General features: G+C 36.9%; 1 protein-coding gene across 4 annotated transcripts in view; it reads right to left on the bottom strand.

Moving 5' to 3' along the window:
- HECW2 (HECT, C2 and WW domain containing E3 ubiquitin protein ligase 2) overlaps positions 1 to 19,410 on the bottom strand; it is a 177,890-nt gene that overhangs the window by 54,672 nt on the left and 103,808 nt on the right. For all 4 annotated transcript variants that reach the window (XM_062578146.1, XM_062578145.1, XM_062578147.1 and 1 more), the window contains 6 exons: positions 17,666 to 17,741; positions 14,988 to 15,157; positions 12,363 to 12,505; positions 8,729 to 8,829; positions 5,899 to 7,239; positions 4,012 to 4,107 (listed from right to left, as the gene is read on the bottom strand). In XM_062578146.1, the coding sequence (XP_062434130.1) occupies positions 4,012 to 4,107; positions 5,899 to 7,239; positions 8,729 to 8,829; positions 12,363 to 12,505; positions 14,988 to 15,157; positions 17,666 to 17,741 (1,927 nt within the window). The remainder of the gene's footprint in view (positions 1 to 4,011; positions 4,108 to 5,898; positions 7,240 to 8,728; positions 8,830 to 12,362; positions 12,506 to 14,987; positions 15,158 to 17,665; positions 17,742 to 19,410) is intronic.

A 19,410-nucleotide genomic window follows, 5' to 3' on the forward strand; every position in this document is an offset into this window, starting at 1 on the left:
GAAGTCTAACACTAACCTTTACATTCTTTGATCTCCTGCAGCTGCAGCATCTTAAGAAAGACTAGAATGTGACATCTTGGTACCAAAACCACTGCAAGATACCACTGTGTTTATTAATAGTACCCTACATATAGCCAGGCAGAAAGAAAAGACAGCAGCATAAGATCACCTGAGTAAAATAACCTTTCTCTGTCCATACTACACAGGTTCTCTGGCCCTTTCTCACAGTGCAGAGTAAAAAATGCCCTTCTGCCCTGACGATAATTCCTTAGTGTCAGGGAATAGCTGCAGAAGTCAGCCAAGCTGAGCATTACGCACTGCCTACACCTGCCTTTTCGTAGCCACCATTTGGTAACTTTGCAGACGGTGTTGCAAGACAGGGTCCTGGAGCAACGAGACAGTCCCCCGGAGACAGCCGGTACCGGTGCCACGGCAGGAGCAACCATCGAGCAGAAACCAAGGTGCTGGCACTGCGTCCCAACCAACTCTCCGGCTTTTCATTGCTCAGTGGAAACCAGGTGCACGTGGCACTTAAGCGTTAGTTTGTAAGCAATCCGTGCCAGAAGCACTGCCTTCCTAGTTAGCTATATAATGAGCAAGATACCTGGGCACTGATTGTGGCTGCGGGCTAAAAAGAGTATTTTTTATAAAACAACCTGATCAAACAGAACCTGATTAGTGAGCATCCAAAACCGCAGAAAACATGCAAATTATTTTAGATGTCAGCTGAAAAACTACTTTTAAAAACTCATGAGTTTTCTAGAAGAGACTTTCTATATTCATGTCTAGGTAAAAACACCAGTCGCTGCAATAACAACTTAAAAGACCATTGGCTAGCAACCAACTCTAAATGACTGCTGCTCCTCAAGAAAAGAGGATACAAAAATATCTTGACAGGAGAGAAACAGAACTAAATATTTCTACTGTGAAGTATTTAATACTGACAGCCTTAAAACCTCAGGCTGTGTTACTGTGTGTGTATTATGACTTCTGTCAGCTCAAAGAGGCAGCTAAGTGGCTCACCACGTTACACTGCAGGGCCTGAGCTGAGTCACAAAGAGGGCAGAAAGGCAGGTTTTAAAATAAACTGAATGTGTCATCCCTTCAGGACAACTGTATATTTTAGCTGGCCATAATGCAAATTACTCTTCTATTTTTATGATGTACAATTAAAACAGTTTACTAGTGTCTAGAGCATTATTAGGGCGTACAAGAGCTATGCAGGAAAGTAAAACCAGAGGGGAAGAAAAAAAACCCTGCAACTCATAACAGCAACAAAGAGAACTCTTTAAAGGAACAGATTTCAATACCTCTGGGGGGAAAAAAAGATATTTTGATTTCTTTCTCCAAATCTGGACAAAAATCCAAAATTTTGAAATATACTATCAATTAAAAATAAAAATTCAAAATAAACAAAATTATATCAACACAAAGGTTATGGTTTGAGCACTGTATTTGCTATTCAAAATACAACATATTTCGAAGTTATTCCAAACAAAAACATTTCATTTTTATCTCAATAAAAGCAAACATTTCAATGTTTCATTCTCTGAAATCTGCTTTCAATATTTTTCCTAAAGAAAAAAAAGATTGATATAGTTGTTCCTGTGAAAAGCTCCCATTTCCAAAAAGCAGCATCTTCTGCTGAAATCAAAAAAGTTGCATCTTCTGCTGAAATAAAAATACTCAGCCAAAACATTTAACCAGTACATGGTTAATGGTTAATAAACCAGTAATATTCTGGGCAAATACAGAATTGTCCATTGTAAAAAAAAAAAAAAAAAAAAAAAAAAAAAAAAAAAAAGGAATGTCTTTTCTAAATAGAAGGAATAGAAAACACTTTACATTGTTGAATTCATTATTTTGTTGATGTCAAACCCCAAGACATTGCATATTTGTTGCGATTTTTCTTGTGGTGATTATACTTCAAATTTTGATCTACAGTCACCATTTCTGTGACGTGATCTTGACCCAGAAAAACCTTTTTGTATTCATTCAATGTTAAATACCCAAGTTTAAACACTTGAGCAACGACTTCTAAAGTTGAGTACCTGCATCAGCACTGTCATGGACAAGGATTATCTTCTGTTAGTCAAATCATCGTTAGTCAAACTTGTTACAAAGAACCTTGTTTTCAAAAACTTGAAAGTGATGAATTGCAATATTGTAATTAATCAAGGTTGTTCAGTCAAGCTGTTATGATCTGTTGATTTTTTCCTTAGAATGTAGCAATTATAGCATAAATCTGCATGCTGTGAAGTTGCACGTTTTTGGTAGACATACTAGATGAATGTTTCCATTCTTCCTCACATTCTTTACCTTAATCTACACACAACTATAAGAAATAAGCCTACCTTTCTTTCTCTGTTTCAGATTCTGATGAAATAACAAATACAAATTCCAAATAAATTACAGTCTATAACTCAAAATCATATTCTACATATTCTACAATTAGTATTTAAGATTTTATTCACATTAGCAGACTAATGTACTACATAAATATGGCACTGGGCTTTGATTTTATAGGGGTGTATGTGTAGGGGTGTTTGCCCATATGTGACTGTGTAAAAATCCCAGTAAATGACAGAAATATTAGAACACCACACAGCCAAACCTTTTTAATTAACATTCTGAGATTTCTTCCAAGTATAATGCATAGTTTGCTTCTGAAACCAAAAAGGCAATCCATGTATAAAGCACTGTCCTATAAAAGTTATCTGTATGCATTTCTAGTTTATTACACCTGATCTCTACTTATTTTCCAAAGTACTTTTTCAGTATGAAAAGTGATAAAAATACAAATGAAGTATATTTCTCCCAAGCATACTTTTGTAAAAAGCAATACTAGTTTACTGAGGTGGTAGTTAGTTAACTTTGGGATCTGTGGACAGGTCTAAGTTGTTATATACACTGATTATTATCAAAACATCAGAAAGTAAAATCTTCTCATCACCCTGGCAGAGATGAATTAGATCTGTGTTCTAATATCAGGCTCCTTACAATTACCTTCTCTAATTACAAATTAAACACAATCCTGTTACACAAAGAAAAATTGGAATATATTCATTTTACATCAAATATCTGAATTCCCGACACCTTTAAAACAATACAGCTTTGCCACTGACTTCAATGGATCTGAATTTCACTCATTGTGTTTCCTTCTGCTAATGATCACAGACTTCAAAAAACATTATTTGTTCCTAACGCAATAATGTACATTAACTTAGGAATGGTACAGGCTAGACTAATGGAAACCGATAGTGGGTCCGCTTAGGAATTTTTTTAAACATAATGTTTCTCTATCAGCTGTGCAGTTTTTCTTTTTTTCTTTCTTTTTTTTTTTTTTTTGGTCCTTTCTTTAAATATTTAATACTGATTAGAGTACTCTTATTCCAGGTTCAGCTTAAGGCATCTGTCTAACGTAAATTTTCCATACGTGTTAGAGAAATGGGAAATGACAATTTCTCAGCCAATTTAGGAGCGTTCAAGAACTGCTTAATACTCAGGTTTACTCTATACTCAAAAAGTCTGGACTCTGTCTCAGGAGGAAAAAAAAAGGCAAGTAAAACACAGGTATCTTCCATCTAATCCGTGGAAAGGAGACAGGAGGACATTATATGTTTCCACATAAACCATCACCATACATGAAGCATTCACAGCTTTCAGTGCCTGATATCTTTCCCTCAGAGTGCCTCATACAGCATATCACCTCACCTCCTTACCCGTGTGTACTGCACACTGAAAAGGCAGCATCACTCCTTCCTACTTCTCTGCGAATTGCACTTAACAAGTCTGTATACATCAGGCATAATTACCATAACACATCATGATAGTTTGCAGACAGAGCACAATGCCTTTTACAAAACAACCCTAGACTTAATCACCATTCCTCACTTAGAGCTTCTCAGTCGTTCATTTTTGGTTCTCACATTAAAAAACAACAAAAGTAATGAGATCTCAGTAAGGAGATCTAAGCAGTCTATCCCCCAATTAAAGTATGAAGAATCTCACTTGGTGGTAGAGCCTCATCCACTCTCTGGTACCGGCTAACATCCTGACGTACTGAAGGCAGAGACCTCAAGGGCTGATGGCCATTGGCTTGAGCACCTAGAATCAAAACACCCATGAATTATTTTTCAATCAATTTGGGGAAGCTGCCAGAGTTCTCTCTAAAGTGAATAAGAGATGTTAAAGCTTCCGTATCACAATTTGGGGTACTCCTAATACTCACCTGGCTTTTCAGGTAAAATAAGTCACATTTACAGTTTAGGATAAATGTTTTCTCCAACATGCTTTGCAATCCTAGTCCTGAAACTGTCACCTCTTGGGACATGCTGCAACTCCCTATTACCAAGAGAAACTGGGGCACAGGAACAGCAGTGTGTGCCCGAGCCATGTCCTAGCAAGTGACAAAGCTCTGGTTGGTCACTGCAGAAACCTGCTGCAAGAGTCAAAGAAAAAACTCCACTGACCTTCCTTGCTGCAGCTATGCTGATCTGCAAACATGATGCAATTTGATACCTACTGAAAAGGCCCTTTAATGTCCAGAAAATCATGTTAAGGAATATATTGACAGTATTTTAATAAGGTATACCAAAATTATTCTTTCTAAAATCAAAAAACCGGTTTATGAAGGAAAAAAATAAAAAGATATACATTCCCCCCGCCCCCCAGATAAAAGCTTATGACTATAACCAGTAGAGAAGTAAACAGTGTTTCTCAAACTAAGTTATTAAGTAATTTCACTACAAAAATTTACACTTTGCTTCATAAAACACACACCATGTAGGCTGATAGCTGTACCCACAGACCCTCAGGACAGAACAACAGGCAGTAAGATCTGCCCAATATTTCCACAATTTAAGCAAGCCTAGAATTTCATTTTGTACTTAAAAAAAAAAAAAAAAAAAAAAAAAAAGAGTATAGATTATTGTTCCCTGAGATTTCTAGTGCAATTTAGTACTCTCAAAATTGAAAAAAATAATTTGCTCTTCAATAATATTCATCTAATTTCAATAAACCTTTATGGCAGAGATTATTTACTATAAATGTATTTAGAATGGAATGAACTTTAAAGACAGGGAAATTATCCCAAACTTCAGAAACATTATCAACAAGATGCATCCAACAATCCTACTTGACTGTATCTACTTGATGACATTCACTTCACTCCCTGAAGAAAGGAAGTAAAGGAATCCATTGTGAAATGTGCTTGGGAATGATCTATTGTGGACATATTTCTATTTTCAATGAACTTAGTGACACACAAAATTCTCAGGTGGTAAAATAATTTTACAACTGAATAAAATTTTAATATGGTTAACATAAGTAATACTCTCCTCTCCCCTCATGGTTCCAGCAGCACTAGGATGTGTCTATATAGATGAGGAAACGGAAAAGACAGGCTAATCAGCCTGAAGTGCAACTAGAAACTGATTACTTTCTTTTTTTCCTCCCTTTTATTTATCCTTATGGTTGTTTGTTAAAATACACGTGTATTTTCTTCACGTCAGAAACAATCCAACGAAAAGAGTCAAATATAAGTTCTAGTTTGTATTTCATAGTTTCCACACTTTGTTTTTCCCTTGTTATCTTTCTGATTACCCAACAGTGTAAACCTTGCAGAATTCTTTACCCTTCTCACTACTCTCTCAAAAATTATTTTTTCCAATTTCAAAATAAACATGTCTTGGATATGTTGTTTTTGGAAAAAAAAATCATTTTAAAATCCCTCAGAGCCTCTTGAACAAAGAAATAAACCTCAAGGGAACAAAAAGGTCTTGACAGATGAGAATTGAGAGATTAAGATTTTTATTTTCAGTCCTTCATTTTTGAAATAATTTTCAATAGCTGCAGAAAGGACAGGCCACTTTATAAAGTGGCTCCCACAGATATTACCTCCAGTAGCTCCTTCAACCTCTGCCATGGCACCCTCGCAAGCTGCTTGGGCTCCTTCAGTTTCTTCATCTTGAGACTGGCTATTGGCAGCAGCTGCCTGCAGGCTACTTCTTCTTTGCCAAATTTCTTCTGCTTCCTCTTGGTCTCGTAATTCACCTGCTTCAGCCTCCTGTACCTCTTCCTGAGGGACCTGTACTGCAGGTAAAGAGCCAGAAGTATTTGTAGGGTCCTGTGTTTCAGCAACAGGCTCAGTTCTAGCTATATCAGTGACACAAGCGGCTTCTTCCTCTTCCTGAGGAGAAAAGGCTGGAGTCTCAGGAAACCTGGCACTTTCAAAGGAAGAACATCGCATTTCAACCGAGGAACGTTGCACAGTTGCACTTTCATTGCAAGAGCTGTCTGCCCCTTCCACATCACTCTCCCCTTCTGGCCTAGTACTAGCTTCACTGACACTTTCCGTACGAGCAGGATCACTCTGCTCAGTTTCTGATGATACCTGGGAAGGTTCAGACCCTTGATCAATGGATTCTGTTTCACTAGCACCTCTTCTGCTCCTGGCAGCAGCATTAGCAGCTCCTGAGTCTGCACTGCTAGGAGGCTGCTCTGCCTCCTGAGCAGCACATAACTCGCTGCCAGCCTGTTCTGCTCGTGTTTCACTTTGAGAGCCTTGTGGGCTTTCACCTTCTGCCACCTGTGATGATGGAAGCTCTTGGAGAATCTCTTGCTGGTCATCAGTTGATTGCAAAGGAGCTTCAGAGGCTGAAGCATTTTCATTCTCTGCAGGCCCTTCCATTACCTGGTCTGACAAGTAACTGGAACCATTTCTTTCAACACTTCTTGTAGCACCATTAAGCATTACTAAACCACCATCCTCTTCTAAGGAGGATGGAAAACCCAGGTCTTGATGTAGTTCATGCTCTTCTTCATCTGAGTCAATGTGAAGCATAGCATTAAGTCTTGTGTCAGTAGGGAAGCTACTCCTCAGTTTTGGGGAGGCCCCAAGAGGACGCTCACCACAAGCAGATGTCCCAGGTCTAGGATGATTATTGTGTTCTATTGCATCCAGATAGTCATTGAGAGAGTCCTGGCGACCTCTGGTAGGTGATGATCTTGAAGCAGTGGAGGTTAACTCATCCTGGTCTGTTTCCAGAGTTGTACTAGTCCTTAAAGGGTGTTTGGGGATTGCTTCTCCAGAAGATTCCTCGAGGACTGGCCCATTAGAACACACTGTAGATGTATCGTGATGTCCTGCTGGCATGTCCTCATCATCAGAGGGGCTCCCCAAGTCTCCATTGACAGAATTCACTCTCAGTAAAGTGCCCACTGTTTCTGGTGAAGCATCTGCAGAGAAACATACAAAAATTGAACATGAAATACATGAAGTAGTTACAGACAAAAATTTTCTTTGTATCACAGGAGTGATATTAAAATACACATCTTTCAAGATGTCTGCTTATTTAATCAGACAGCTAAGTGAAGAAAATACAATTAAATCAATGCAGGCATCTACAATGACAGAATTTTCCCTAAATTAGTCTATACTATCTTGTAGGATAAAGGAAATTTAACGGTTGAGAAGTATCAGTGTAAAGGACTCCCATTCTGCTTTCAAATGGCACAGTATTGTACAGACAGTTTTGCAAGATGCTGGGAAGTCATCGCCACAATCAAGGAATCCGTTCTTTACAGTATATCTCTTATTTTCAAAAGCAGGATTTACACAAAGCCAGACACTAATGCCATTTGTCATTATGTCCTCAGCAACTTGCAAAACAACATCTGAGATGACATGAGGAATCACAAACTGTGTACAGATATCAAACTGCATCCACATCTGGTTTAAGTTAGTTTAAAGGACTTTTCGTGTAAAGAATGGAAATCTACCTAAGTAAATTCTACTCTGTATTAAGTATGTTATAGCAATAAATATAAGAGGGAAAATGAAAGTGAGCCATCTCATTTGAGAGATTTCCCACACGTGAGTTAAACAGGCACAGAGCTGACTAATCTAGCTGCAAGTATCTGTATATTTGAGCAAGAAACTTAAAAATGAAATCAGTAAACTAGAATAGCTGGCAACAAACAGATCTTAGTACAAGAGTGGTTTTTTGTGGTGACAGAGCAAAAATTAATGAGATACAGGACCACACAGCTACAACAAGGCTGGGATGGCTGTGTAAGGTTAAAAGATAGGGCAATATATCACTGCCAAAAAGATTTTACCAAGTCTAATGAAGTAGAATTTATGTATATAAGCCCTAAGTAGACATATATCATGTCACAGACATGCAACCATACTAGCCATGTTCTGCTACTTGCCTTCAGGACAAGAAAAAAGGGAAATAAAAGAACTGCTTAGTGGAAGCATGTATTCTCCTAATTGTAACAGATATTCTCAGTTCTGAGCAGGACAGAGTTCTGTAAAATGGGACATGACAGTGTGATCTGCACGTATGCTAGCAGAGGACAGCACGAGTGGAATCCCACTAGCAACTGTTTATCTCAGAGGAAAGTAGCCATCGTACATGCTACTGAGTGATCAGAAACACTCAATTAGATTACCTAATCTACCTCATAAAATGAGAATAAGCACATTCATTTAAAGTATAATCATAATAAAATAGAAGAACAATAGGATGTCTTGATATTTTAGCAATAGCAGGTCCAAAGCAGTATTTGAAATATCTAAAATTTGACTCCCGCTAGAAAAATCTATAACAGAGACACTACACAAATAACTACTTACCATAGCAAATCCTAGAAAGAGAAATATTAAAGAAATTCTCTCTATACAGCTATCTAAAGATCCAGATCACTGACAAATTCTCACCTTCATGAACAGAAGATGTGATTTCCACTTTGAACTGAAGATATCCACTTACATGATCAGCTGGGAGCCTTCTGCCAAGATTATAACTGAGAATTTGGTCTCTGCAAAAACAAATATATTGGTCTTTATAATTTTAACCATTATTATTTTTAACTATCCAGGATTTTATTTCAGACATTCTTATCAGATAGAGTAAGCATGCACTGACTCTACCGCATTCTTAAAATGAGCCTCATATTCTGGCTTGTACGGAGAAGGACAAACACCAGCAATGCCCTAAAATATCCACCACTTAACAAATAAAATAACTTGACATACTATTTTTTTTAAATCATTTCCAAATAGAGATTGTGCCTCAGAAATTCTCATATATACCTAAATTTGCTCTTAATTCAAAAAAAAAATTAAACTGTAAAGGAACAGTTTTCCTTTACAGGAAAACCTTTCTTCTCTCTCCTCTCTCCCCCAAATGAAAACATTTATATTTTGCAATTAACAAAACCTTTTATTTTTTGAAAACATTCTGCCCCCTTGTGGCTCCTACTGTATACAAAATTCCTAGCTAATTTTTTTCACTTTCAGTAAAGCACTTATGCATCTGCCTAAACACATTCTTATTTAGAAAAGCTTTTAATGCTTGGATTTAACTTCAAATACGTGCTTACAATTTGTTGAAGTCAATGGGACTCAGACTTGATTAAGTACTTAGGATAAGATCCTAGGCTATACATTCTTATTCGGCATAGTCAAAATCCACACCTCACAGTTTCTTCCAGCTTAGTTGAGACAGTTGAGGGGAAATGATGGTCGTCTTGAAAATCTCTCTGAGAAATTACCTCTAATTATGCAAATAAACTTATAGAGTATAAACACTTGGGAGCATTCTTATTGCAATATGAATGACAAACTAAAATGAATTATTCTGAACAAAGTTCAGCAAGATAATTATAAAATAAGCTGCAGCAATTTGCATCCAGACATTAACTTTTAGTGAAAAAAAGTCCTGAATGGACAACTTCAGGCAAAGCAGACTCCTCAGGATGCTCTATCACCAAATCACTGTGCACCTAATCACTGCAGTATGTGTGTCACAGATTAATTGCTCCGTACCCTAGTTACAATTCTTCTGCTAGCCTTGGCGTGTCCTCGAGAGACTGTCATTCGAGATTTCCACAGGTCTGTGTAAGGTCTACATTACTCTAGGCCTATCAAGTTTAGAACAGGCCATGAAATGAATAATGTCTGCTCTGGATTCAGTGAATCCATACTAGCTCATTCTCATGCTTGTGCATGCCATTTTCTATGAAATTCGAAGCCACTTGGCCATTTCACTGTGCAAACTTGTGAGCCCTACTGACACCTAAATTTAGGCCTGAATTCTAGCACCGTCTATCTGAAGAATGGCTGTTTCAGATTTTACCTTTTCATTAAGGCTAATCATTAATACAAGGAAGGGCAAATTATGGTATACAAAAGACTTCATTCATGTAATGTTTTCGCGTTTACACTTTAACCTGTCCCAGCAGAGAGTTTCAGTTGTCCTTAATGTAACCCACAATGAATAGGAAGAAAGAAAAAGTATTTAACTTGCTGGACAAAAATTAAAAGAAAAAAATAATGGCAACCGATTGCATATGTATTTCATTCCTATTTCATATATGTACCACCCACTCCGTTCCATTACAAGGTTTCTAGCTAAAGGGCTGCCTGTCTTTAGGATACCGAGGAAAATGGAACTCAGGTAACTGCTTGGCACACAAAAAAACATAAATAGGCATAAATTACAGACAGAACCAAAAACATCTGCAAGGCTTATTTAAAGTCTATTCTAACAGCAGTATAGCAAAAGCAAACTGAATACTTAGCCAGGTTCTTCCTAGATATCTATTATATACCACTTTCTTTCCTGAAAAGATCTAATTTATCAAAAAAACATAACTGAAGTAGGGAGAAGAAAGTAGAAAATCTCTTCCAGATTTTTTGTTTAGGAAAAAAAACATAAAGTAGAAAAGAACTGAGTGCATACGGACGAACACAGCAAATAAGGTAGGTAATTTCCAGACTTCACACCATGAGGAATCCCAGCACAGAAAACCATTTGGAGATTTAGCATGGAAACTAACACCCTGAACCAGATTTTGTCACTGCTGTTCCTGAGTATCTAGCAGTGTGCAAATTCATTAGAAAAAGCTCCTTGCTCCAACTTATAACAATTTGTTGAAACACAGAAATGAAACATTTCTTAGTAAAGTTAGGTTCTATGTACATCTGAACTGCACTTGGATACCACTATACCATTACAAAGCACATGGGCAGACCTTTTTTCTTTTCTTTTTTCCTTTTTTTTTTTAATAAATTCTGTATCAGAAGACACCATCAGAATTTTAAGCTACTCTTACAATTTTATTCTTATTTTACTTACCAGTATAACCACCACTTTGGAAACTTAAAGCTGAAAATTGTTTTCAAATTGAATTTGTTTTTCTCCATTTATGCAACTTGTTATTTTGATGGGAATATCTGTGAAAAAGGAGTCCAGTTGTTTATATCCTGCTTTTTATACAAAAGCATGATGATACTGCCATGCCCTTAACCTCTCAAGGAAGAAAATACTCTTCCTTAGTTCCTCATGGGCTTCATCCCCACTTAAAGTTAGTGGAGACATATTAACTTTGATGGACTTTGAGTTAGGCCCTATACAAAACATATTTGAACAATTCAGTTCCTTGCATTGTCTTTTGAGGAATTATTTTTTCTGCCTGATTTGTCAAATATAAAGGCCAAAAGATTCTGGCAAAACAACATACTGTAAAATACTGCTTTTTCTTAAACCTAAAATTGTATTTCTGCGCACACTGCTGCATCTCCAGTCATTCGTTTCGTATCAACATATCACAGTGCCCGACTACAAAGTCTTACTCTTCTCAGTGCATATTTTAGCCCGGTTTGATCATACATTTTGTTGTACTGTGATCGCTCCCAGTGACCATTTTAAAGTTAAAAAAAAAAAAAAAAAAGCTCAAAGATCTCAAAAACATATTTCTTTAAAACGCCATGGATAGCCAAAAAGTGTGGGCCTTTTTTAAAACAGCACAATAAATTAAACAGTGCTCTGTTCACAGTTGCTAAGGCAATTTTAGTGGTGTAATATCACCAACATTCTGAAAATAACCAGCCACAGCCTTGTAGTTCTGCCCACTTAGCTGAAGGGATATTAAAACTCTTGACTATTAAACTGACAATTAAAATTCTTTAAATGTAAAAGAAATGAGCCAGTAAAATCTGCTTGTTCTAAAAAGTTTGCACACAATTGTATAGAACTGCACTAAACAATACCTTGCTTTTAGGTTAGCTAGCCATGGACAAATTTTTGTGTAAAGAAATTAAGTTAGAAATAACTTACATATGCATGTATACACAAACATGAATACATTCAGAACAGGCTAAGAAACACAGATGTTTTCCAATCAGGCAATAAGGCTACATATTCTTAGTAAATATATTTATTAAATTTCCTACTGTAGGTTCAATAGGTACGTAAAGAATTAGCTGGATAAGGCTGCTTTGTGCTAGCATCCCAGATGTTGAGTCTCACCAATCAGTGAAAGTTAGTATTAAAAATGTATTAATTTACCCAATTGCATGTCTCTCCAATAGTCTCTGAACTGGTATGGTTAACTTCCCAAGAAAGCGCTTGATGATTGGACGACTCTTGGCAAATTTGTCTTTCACCTCAATTTCCAGGACATCTGTTAGAAGTGCAACAAAAGAATATTTCTGGAAGGAAAGAAATATTTGACACCATATCAATATACCTTTATTCAGAAAGTCCAAACATATTTACTACCAGTTTGCAGTGAACTCCAAAAGCAACAACTGATGAGTATAGAAGTTTCCATACTGCATAATAGTAACATCAAATGATGATGTTACTAAGAACTGTATTTCCACATATATAATCAGCCTCTCAGAAAAACCATGCCTTTACTGTTCCTCAAAAATAAGTGCTCAGGAAAAAAACGCTGCAGGAAAGCACTTTGATCATGCCAGAAAGGAGAAACCAATGTATCCTAATGCTTGCTTCAGTCTAGATAGCAGAAAGTAAAAGGAGAACGAATCCTCAGTGTACTCTACCAGGGAATACAAGAGTAGCAGTGCCAGTGCAGGGGGAAGAAGGAAAGAGTCTCTTTCCAGGCTGTGCTTCAAGAACTTCCCTTCTAACACCACACTGTTGCTGAATTAATTGTCCATGTACATGACAAAGTTGGAAACATACCATATAATATTAATGAAATACAGTATTTTTGTGAACACTGGAAATAAAGGAGCAGAATTTCATATGGATTTTTGATCCAAAGTTCACGTCATTCTCAATGAACAGTGTTAAGCTTCAGCCAAAGCTCTTCCTGCACTTGGGGCATTTATACCACATGGTGCTAACTTATAAATGGTTTCCTGGTGTCTAATAAAGTCATTTTCCCACCCTTCCTTTGGGGAGAACACTATCACAGTCATAGTCGTCAACCTAGAGCTCATTTTCACAAAATCTATGAATATTTCATTTTTGGGATCTGTATTGCTGTGTCAGACTTGACTGCAGGTGTCCAAAAGATTCAGAAGTAATTCAGGGGCAAATATACAAGCATGTGCTCATGCACACACAGCATGCTGACAAACACCCTTAGGAACACTAGGAACACCAGTTTAGAAGCCAGAGATTTTTTTCCTCTAGATTCTAAGAAGTTTCAAACAAACAGAAAAGTACAGGTAAAATGTACTCTGAAAAGCCTATGTTATCCTCCATTTTTAAGATCTCCAAACAAATCACAATTTCAGTACAATGGCTAATATAAATCTAGCTGGATAGGTAAGACATATTGAACAGGGTACAAAACAAGGAAAAACCCTTCAACTCCACTACGGACTTCAAATAAATACATTCAAAAAAAGCAATTAAATTGGATCAGGAATAAAACCACTTTCTATGCAGCATAAATGCCAGAGTTGGGTTCCTGTGATAAACAGAACTTAAAATTCGTCACTCTGTTTGGTGTAAAATTACATATTCACTTTGCAGAAAGCAGTAGATGTAAAAAAGGATCAATTCTGCACCACTAGTCCAGCATATGTAATGGGATCATAAGCTGGTATTGTCAGAGCATTGCTACAGGGAAGATTCAGCAGTTAAAGCAAGATGATGTAATGTATGCTTCAGTGAACACTATCACTTTTGCAATAAGCTGCAAACAAAGGGGCCTGGAGGAGAAGAATGGGGAAAATATGACTAGGGTTTCCTACTATCTACTGGATGGATGGATAGAGAAATCAATAGATAAAAAGAATATGAACCAATTTAGAATTAACACTCTCAAATTCTGAAGTTTTTAACAAATCTACACTCCCTCTCACAACCAAGCGGTCCAGAAGGAGTGCTAATGCTGGCCCTGCCCTGTCTTGCTTCAGCACTTGTTTGATTTCGTTACAATTTGTGGAAATCTTCTCCAAGCCCACTCACTGGTCCTCAAAGACTAGGGACTTCTGCCATTAAGGAGAGGTTTATTTCAACACTATTTCTCACATAAACATATCCCTTCAAAGATAAAGCTTTGCTCATGTGTTGAAGACTGTAGTGGGACTGCATTGTTCAGTTCCCTCCCTGAGGTCTGCATAGCTTACCTAGTACAAACAAATCTGGAAAAGTGGCTTCTGCCAAACAACTTTTTTTCTTCTTGCTAGGTGGTGCTGTAAATCCTTCCTGGGCTTTCCTTTCTACAGCAGCGCATACAGTACACCAAAAAGCATCCTGTCTGCCTGATGAAACAGAAACCTTGCCAATTGCTATGTGCATCAAAAGCATCTTTTCTGAATGAACAGTGGTTGCAATCACCGATGATGAATACTCATTTATTGCACCTTTTCTTGAAGAGTCTTCTCACAAGATATAATCCATTTTAATTAATTTATTCTTGCAATTGCAAGGAATCTACAGGGTTGCTGAATGCTTCTAACTCTTATTAGCAGAGAAGGGAATGAAAACCTCATAGCAGTGTAGCTTAAACACACAGCTTAAACATGTAGATGATAGCTATTTATGTCAAACAACAGGGTTTCTAGAATTACTCTAATTTGTGTGTCATTCCAAATCACTAGCTGTGAAACAGGCTCACAGCCTTCCGACAGTCAGGACCAATGCATAAAGAGAAAATACAAGCCTTGTACTGCATCAGCTGGCAGAACGCTCTTAAAAGGCATACATTACCTCTCTGTGCCAAATAGGATTAGTTGTGTTACTGATGATAGTCGACCTTCTTTCCTGACCATGATGAGCAAATGTAGGAAATGTACTTTTCTTGCCTGGCTGAATAGACATCTTTAGATAAGGATCAGGGTTGAAGAACATGCCTTTTTTAAGTCCAACTGCTCTAATATCTTTAAAGTAAGAAAAGAGAGAATAATAAAAAAAAAAAGTAACACAGTAATTAAAACCAGTTCATGAAGTGTTATATTCTTAAAATAGTAGCCAGGAAATCAATTTACCACAAACCACTAAATAAAGCAACATAACATTCATCGTACAGTAACTGGTAACTAGTGCACAGAAGATAGTTAAAGCAGGAAGTCAAGTGTTTTCCCAAAAGACTATGGAGAGGAAAGGTATCAATATCCTCATTTATACCCTTGCCTCCAGTCATTTGTAATACAAAATATAGCACGACCTTTCAATTTACACACAAATGTTTTTCTAAATACTTAAGGTATTACCACTCTTAAAAAAAACAAACATACACACACAGTACTTGCTCTGTTTCTGGATGAGGAAAAGTGACTAAAATAAAAAACTGTATGGGAGGTAACGTAGTGAACTCATGCTTTCCCAAACTTGAGACTCTGAGAAACATAATTTCAAATATTCATTAACAAGATTGCTGTGAACTATGATGCATACTCTTCCAGCTTGGAGGAAGACAAACTATCCCATACAAAAGGAGGCAAGGTCTTCTGAAAATGCTTCTTCCCATCTACAGAAAATCTTGTACTGAAACTTCTTACAACTCACAATAATAACGAATGACTTTATTGGATGCATATTCTTGTATCTACGGACATTAATGAGAACATGCACTTAAACAAGAGCAAAAAAAAGGCATTTTTGATAAAATATTAGATTTTAAACTTAACTGTAAAACAATTCTCTGTTTAGGTTTGCTGAAGAAAAAGATTTTTGTGCCTTTCTCCATTAGGTATTCTAGCATGGGGCAAGCAGTCTTCATGACTCTACTGCAATTGGAACGTACACACTTAGCTCAGCCATTTATAAAAAAGGCAAAATTCAGCATACTAAAATGAAATGCCATACCTATGGATTCAGAAAAAAAAATCTACCTAATGTTCAGAATTAAGCTGCATAAGATAAATACAATGAAATAAAAAGTAACTCCCTTTAAAAACATCAACTCTATATGCATAACACCTGCAAACTTGCACAGAGCTCTCTATCACGATCTTTGAACTAAAGCCGTTCAGAAACTGCTTTGCCGGGACAGAGTACAGCGATACTTCTCACAAAGACAGCCCTCTGTGTCCAACAGCGCATGGCAGTCCACCAGCTATGAAAGGTGAGACAACCATGAAGAGACTAAGATTCCCTAGACACACGGTTTTTCCCCTTAAAAAAAAAAAAATCTACATGACTTAATTTTGTATCAGTCTGCACAAGCACAGATTACAAACCTGTAAGATCTCCAGGCATGAAGCAGATGATTTTTTGATTTCATTAACAATCTTATTTCACACTGATTTGCTAATATGGTAATATACTGTACAATGTTACTAATGATGTATGACATATGTTGTCATGATTTATAGGTTTCACTTAATCAGGAAGATTCAGCTAAGTGGCTCACTTAAGTTTTCCTCATTCATTTTAGAGGCTGCTCTGAAACATCCATCCTTTGCCATCATTTCATCCTCAACAATTTGACGTGTGTTCATCCAAATGTATTTTCTTAAAGTGTTTTTAGCAAAGACTTGGAAGGACACACATTTCAAATAACCTTCTTTGAGTTGTACCAAAGGAAGGAAAACAAGAGAAATTACTTCACTTGTCTCGTTAACATTTTTTTTCCCCCTTCCAGATTCTGTTCTGCAGTTACAGGACAGAAGTCCCAGGAATGAGAAATTTAAAGGAAATGTAAAGTATGTAAAACAGGTGCATGAGGATACTGTCACCATAGCTCCTTGGGTCTAGAAGCCAATTTATCTGTTTAGTGCTAGAAAACTATCAAATCCAGCCTGCGTTCAGCAAAGCTCTCCATGTATATTTTCTTCTGTATGCCTTCTGCCTGACTGCATCAGTGCTTCAGCATCTACTCTTACAGGCCTTCTCTGAAGAAACAGTTTGAAAGTCATTAATTCTACACTTGGTTTTTAAACATTCATGGTCTAGTGCTAATCGAAACAAGTGAGGCTGGTAAACCGTACTTCAGTTATTTTGCAGTAGGGACAGCTTAGCACTCTCTGCTACAAGTAAATCAAGTAGCAATGCTTTTTGTAAACCACCATTTGCAGCCGTTGCTTTTTTACTGCTTTCTTCAAAGGGAAGGGACAAACTTGCAATTTATTTCCAGACTAAGTTTTCCTCTCTTCAATCTGAGAGGAACTGTCCCTTGAGCAAACTGAAAACTTCTGCACATTTCTCATGCTGAGATCCACCAAATCCATTTCTTTAATTCCTACAGATTCACAATTCCAGATTGTTTTCAACAAACAGAAGTTCTCTGCAAAAATGACATCTTTCAAGTCACCAGAATGAGCTCATAGCGAAGCTAATAAAGAAATGCATTCTACTTTTGAATATTTTAACACACTTTTTTCTCTTTTTGTAAAAATAATTTGCAAAAACTAGATGAGAACTTTTTTTTTTTTTTTTTTTTTTACCTGACAGGGTAAAGCTGACTAACTTCCGAGAGTGATGGGCTCCAGAAGCACCTTCATCCATGCCTTCTACTCCCATCTGAAGAGCAGAAAAAATAAAGTGTATCCCATAAGTTTTCATCTGCTTTTATACATGTTTGACAGTTATTATGCAACTGTAAAGTAATACACAGGAGAAGAATCTGACCAATGTCTGACTATTACCCACAGGAAAAGTTAATAGCATCAGTTTCTAGGAAAACACCTACTATTTATGCCATGTGGTATTAACACATCAATCCTTGCAACCATCGGAACAGAGCATATACACGCTATTATATGGGAAGAGATGATTAAGAATAAAAAAAGAAACTGTATTTTCTTATGGGCTTTCATTTTCTAAAATTCATCAACAGTATGAATTGGTAATATATACCAAAGTAAGAGCTAACCAGTGACAGTATGTGTAACTGGTTGATTTTCACAAATAGACAGTTTACTTTGCAACAATAACAAAAAAAAAAAAAAACAGCAAAGAGATCACAGACAGACTAACAAAAGTCTTCAAGTCTTCAGACTTTTTTTTTTTTAATCTATGTATGCATGTGCTCTAAAAGCTATACACATATTTCAGAGATTTTCAGGTTTGGTTTCTACTTTTCCTAATAAGGGATTTATGTATTACTTAAAAAAAATTCTCATGTCCTATTACTACATACACAAGTAAAGTTCTTATGATTAACAGAAGAATTTGCTTTTCAAGAGGAAGATGCGCAACCAGTTAGGAAATCTCACAAAAACAACATTGATGGATATATTAAAAGTGAAATGGTTCCTCAGGTAGGCACTGCACTCACTTCCAGACAGACGACTGTCAGTAGACACAGTCTGCTGACAAAGCTTCATCCAAACACTACACTGGGGATATATATACAAGGAATAAAATAGAAAGTCATCTGATCTAGTAAGCAATAAAAATAAGTTAAATAAAAATTTTAACACCTATGTGTTTTGATTAAGTATGTAAAGTAATATTTAGCATCTGGAGAGTTGTTTAGAAGATGAAATAGAAGTTATGGAATTGAGAAATTTTTTGGGGTGACTTGATAGCTGGACTAGAAAGTGGAAACTGTGAAGAAAACTGCTTTGCACTAACTGAAAATGCAACCATACCTTTTCATATTGCTTTAAGCAACTTAATATCATTAACTTTCAAATACTTCCCATGATTAGCAAGCACATTGAAAGAACAAAACCAGAATCAGTATAAACACCAGGGCAAAATCAACAACTGATATTGCAGAATTTCTTTCTTTGCAAAATTCTCACATTTAGCATAACACGCAGGCAAACAAATCAAATGCTAAAGGAAGAGCGATGACGTTGATGCCTGACGTCCTGCCGGCGCTGGGCACGCAGCTGAAGGAACGCACTGTGGCGGGAAGTGCCACTGCTCACATTCCAGCCCATTTCCTTTTTGCATTGCTTGATTCATGATTCACCATCATTTTCAAGGTAAAATATCTCTCACCACAATGCTCCAAACTCTACCACTTTCCCACCGAGCACGAAATCATTACTGCAAGGACTTTGTATGGAGCCCTAAGCAGCAACAGCAGGCAGGAAAAACAGGAGGGCCTGGAAACACAACAGCTTACTTGCAGCTCAGCTTCCTCTGCTCTAAGCACAGGCTCCTGGAAGCAACAAGGGGCTAATCCCTGAGGGAAGCTTACGCTGTATGTGCAGGGTCAAAGAACCCAGGCGTATTT

This window comes from Rhea pennata, chromosome 6 (assembly GCF_028389875.1).
Source record: "Rhea pennata isolate bPtePen1 chromosome 6, bPtePen1.pri, whole genome shotgun sequence".
In the NCBI taxonomy this organism is placed as follows: Eukaryota; Metazoa; Chordata; class Aves; order Rheiformes; family Rheidae; genus Rhea; species Rhea pennata.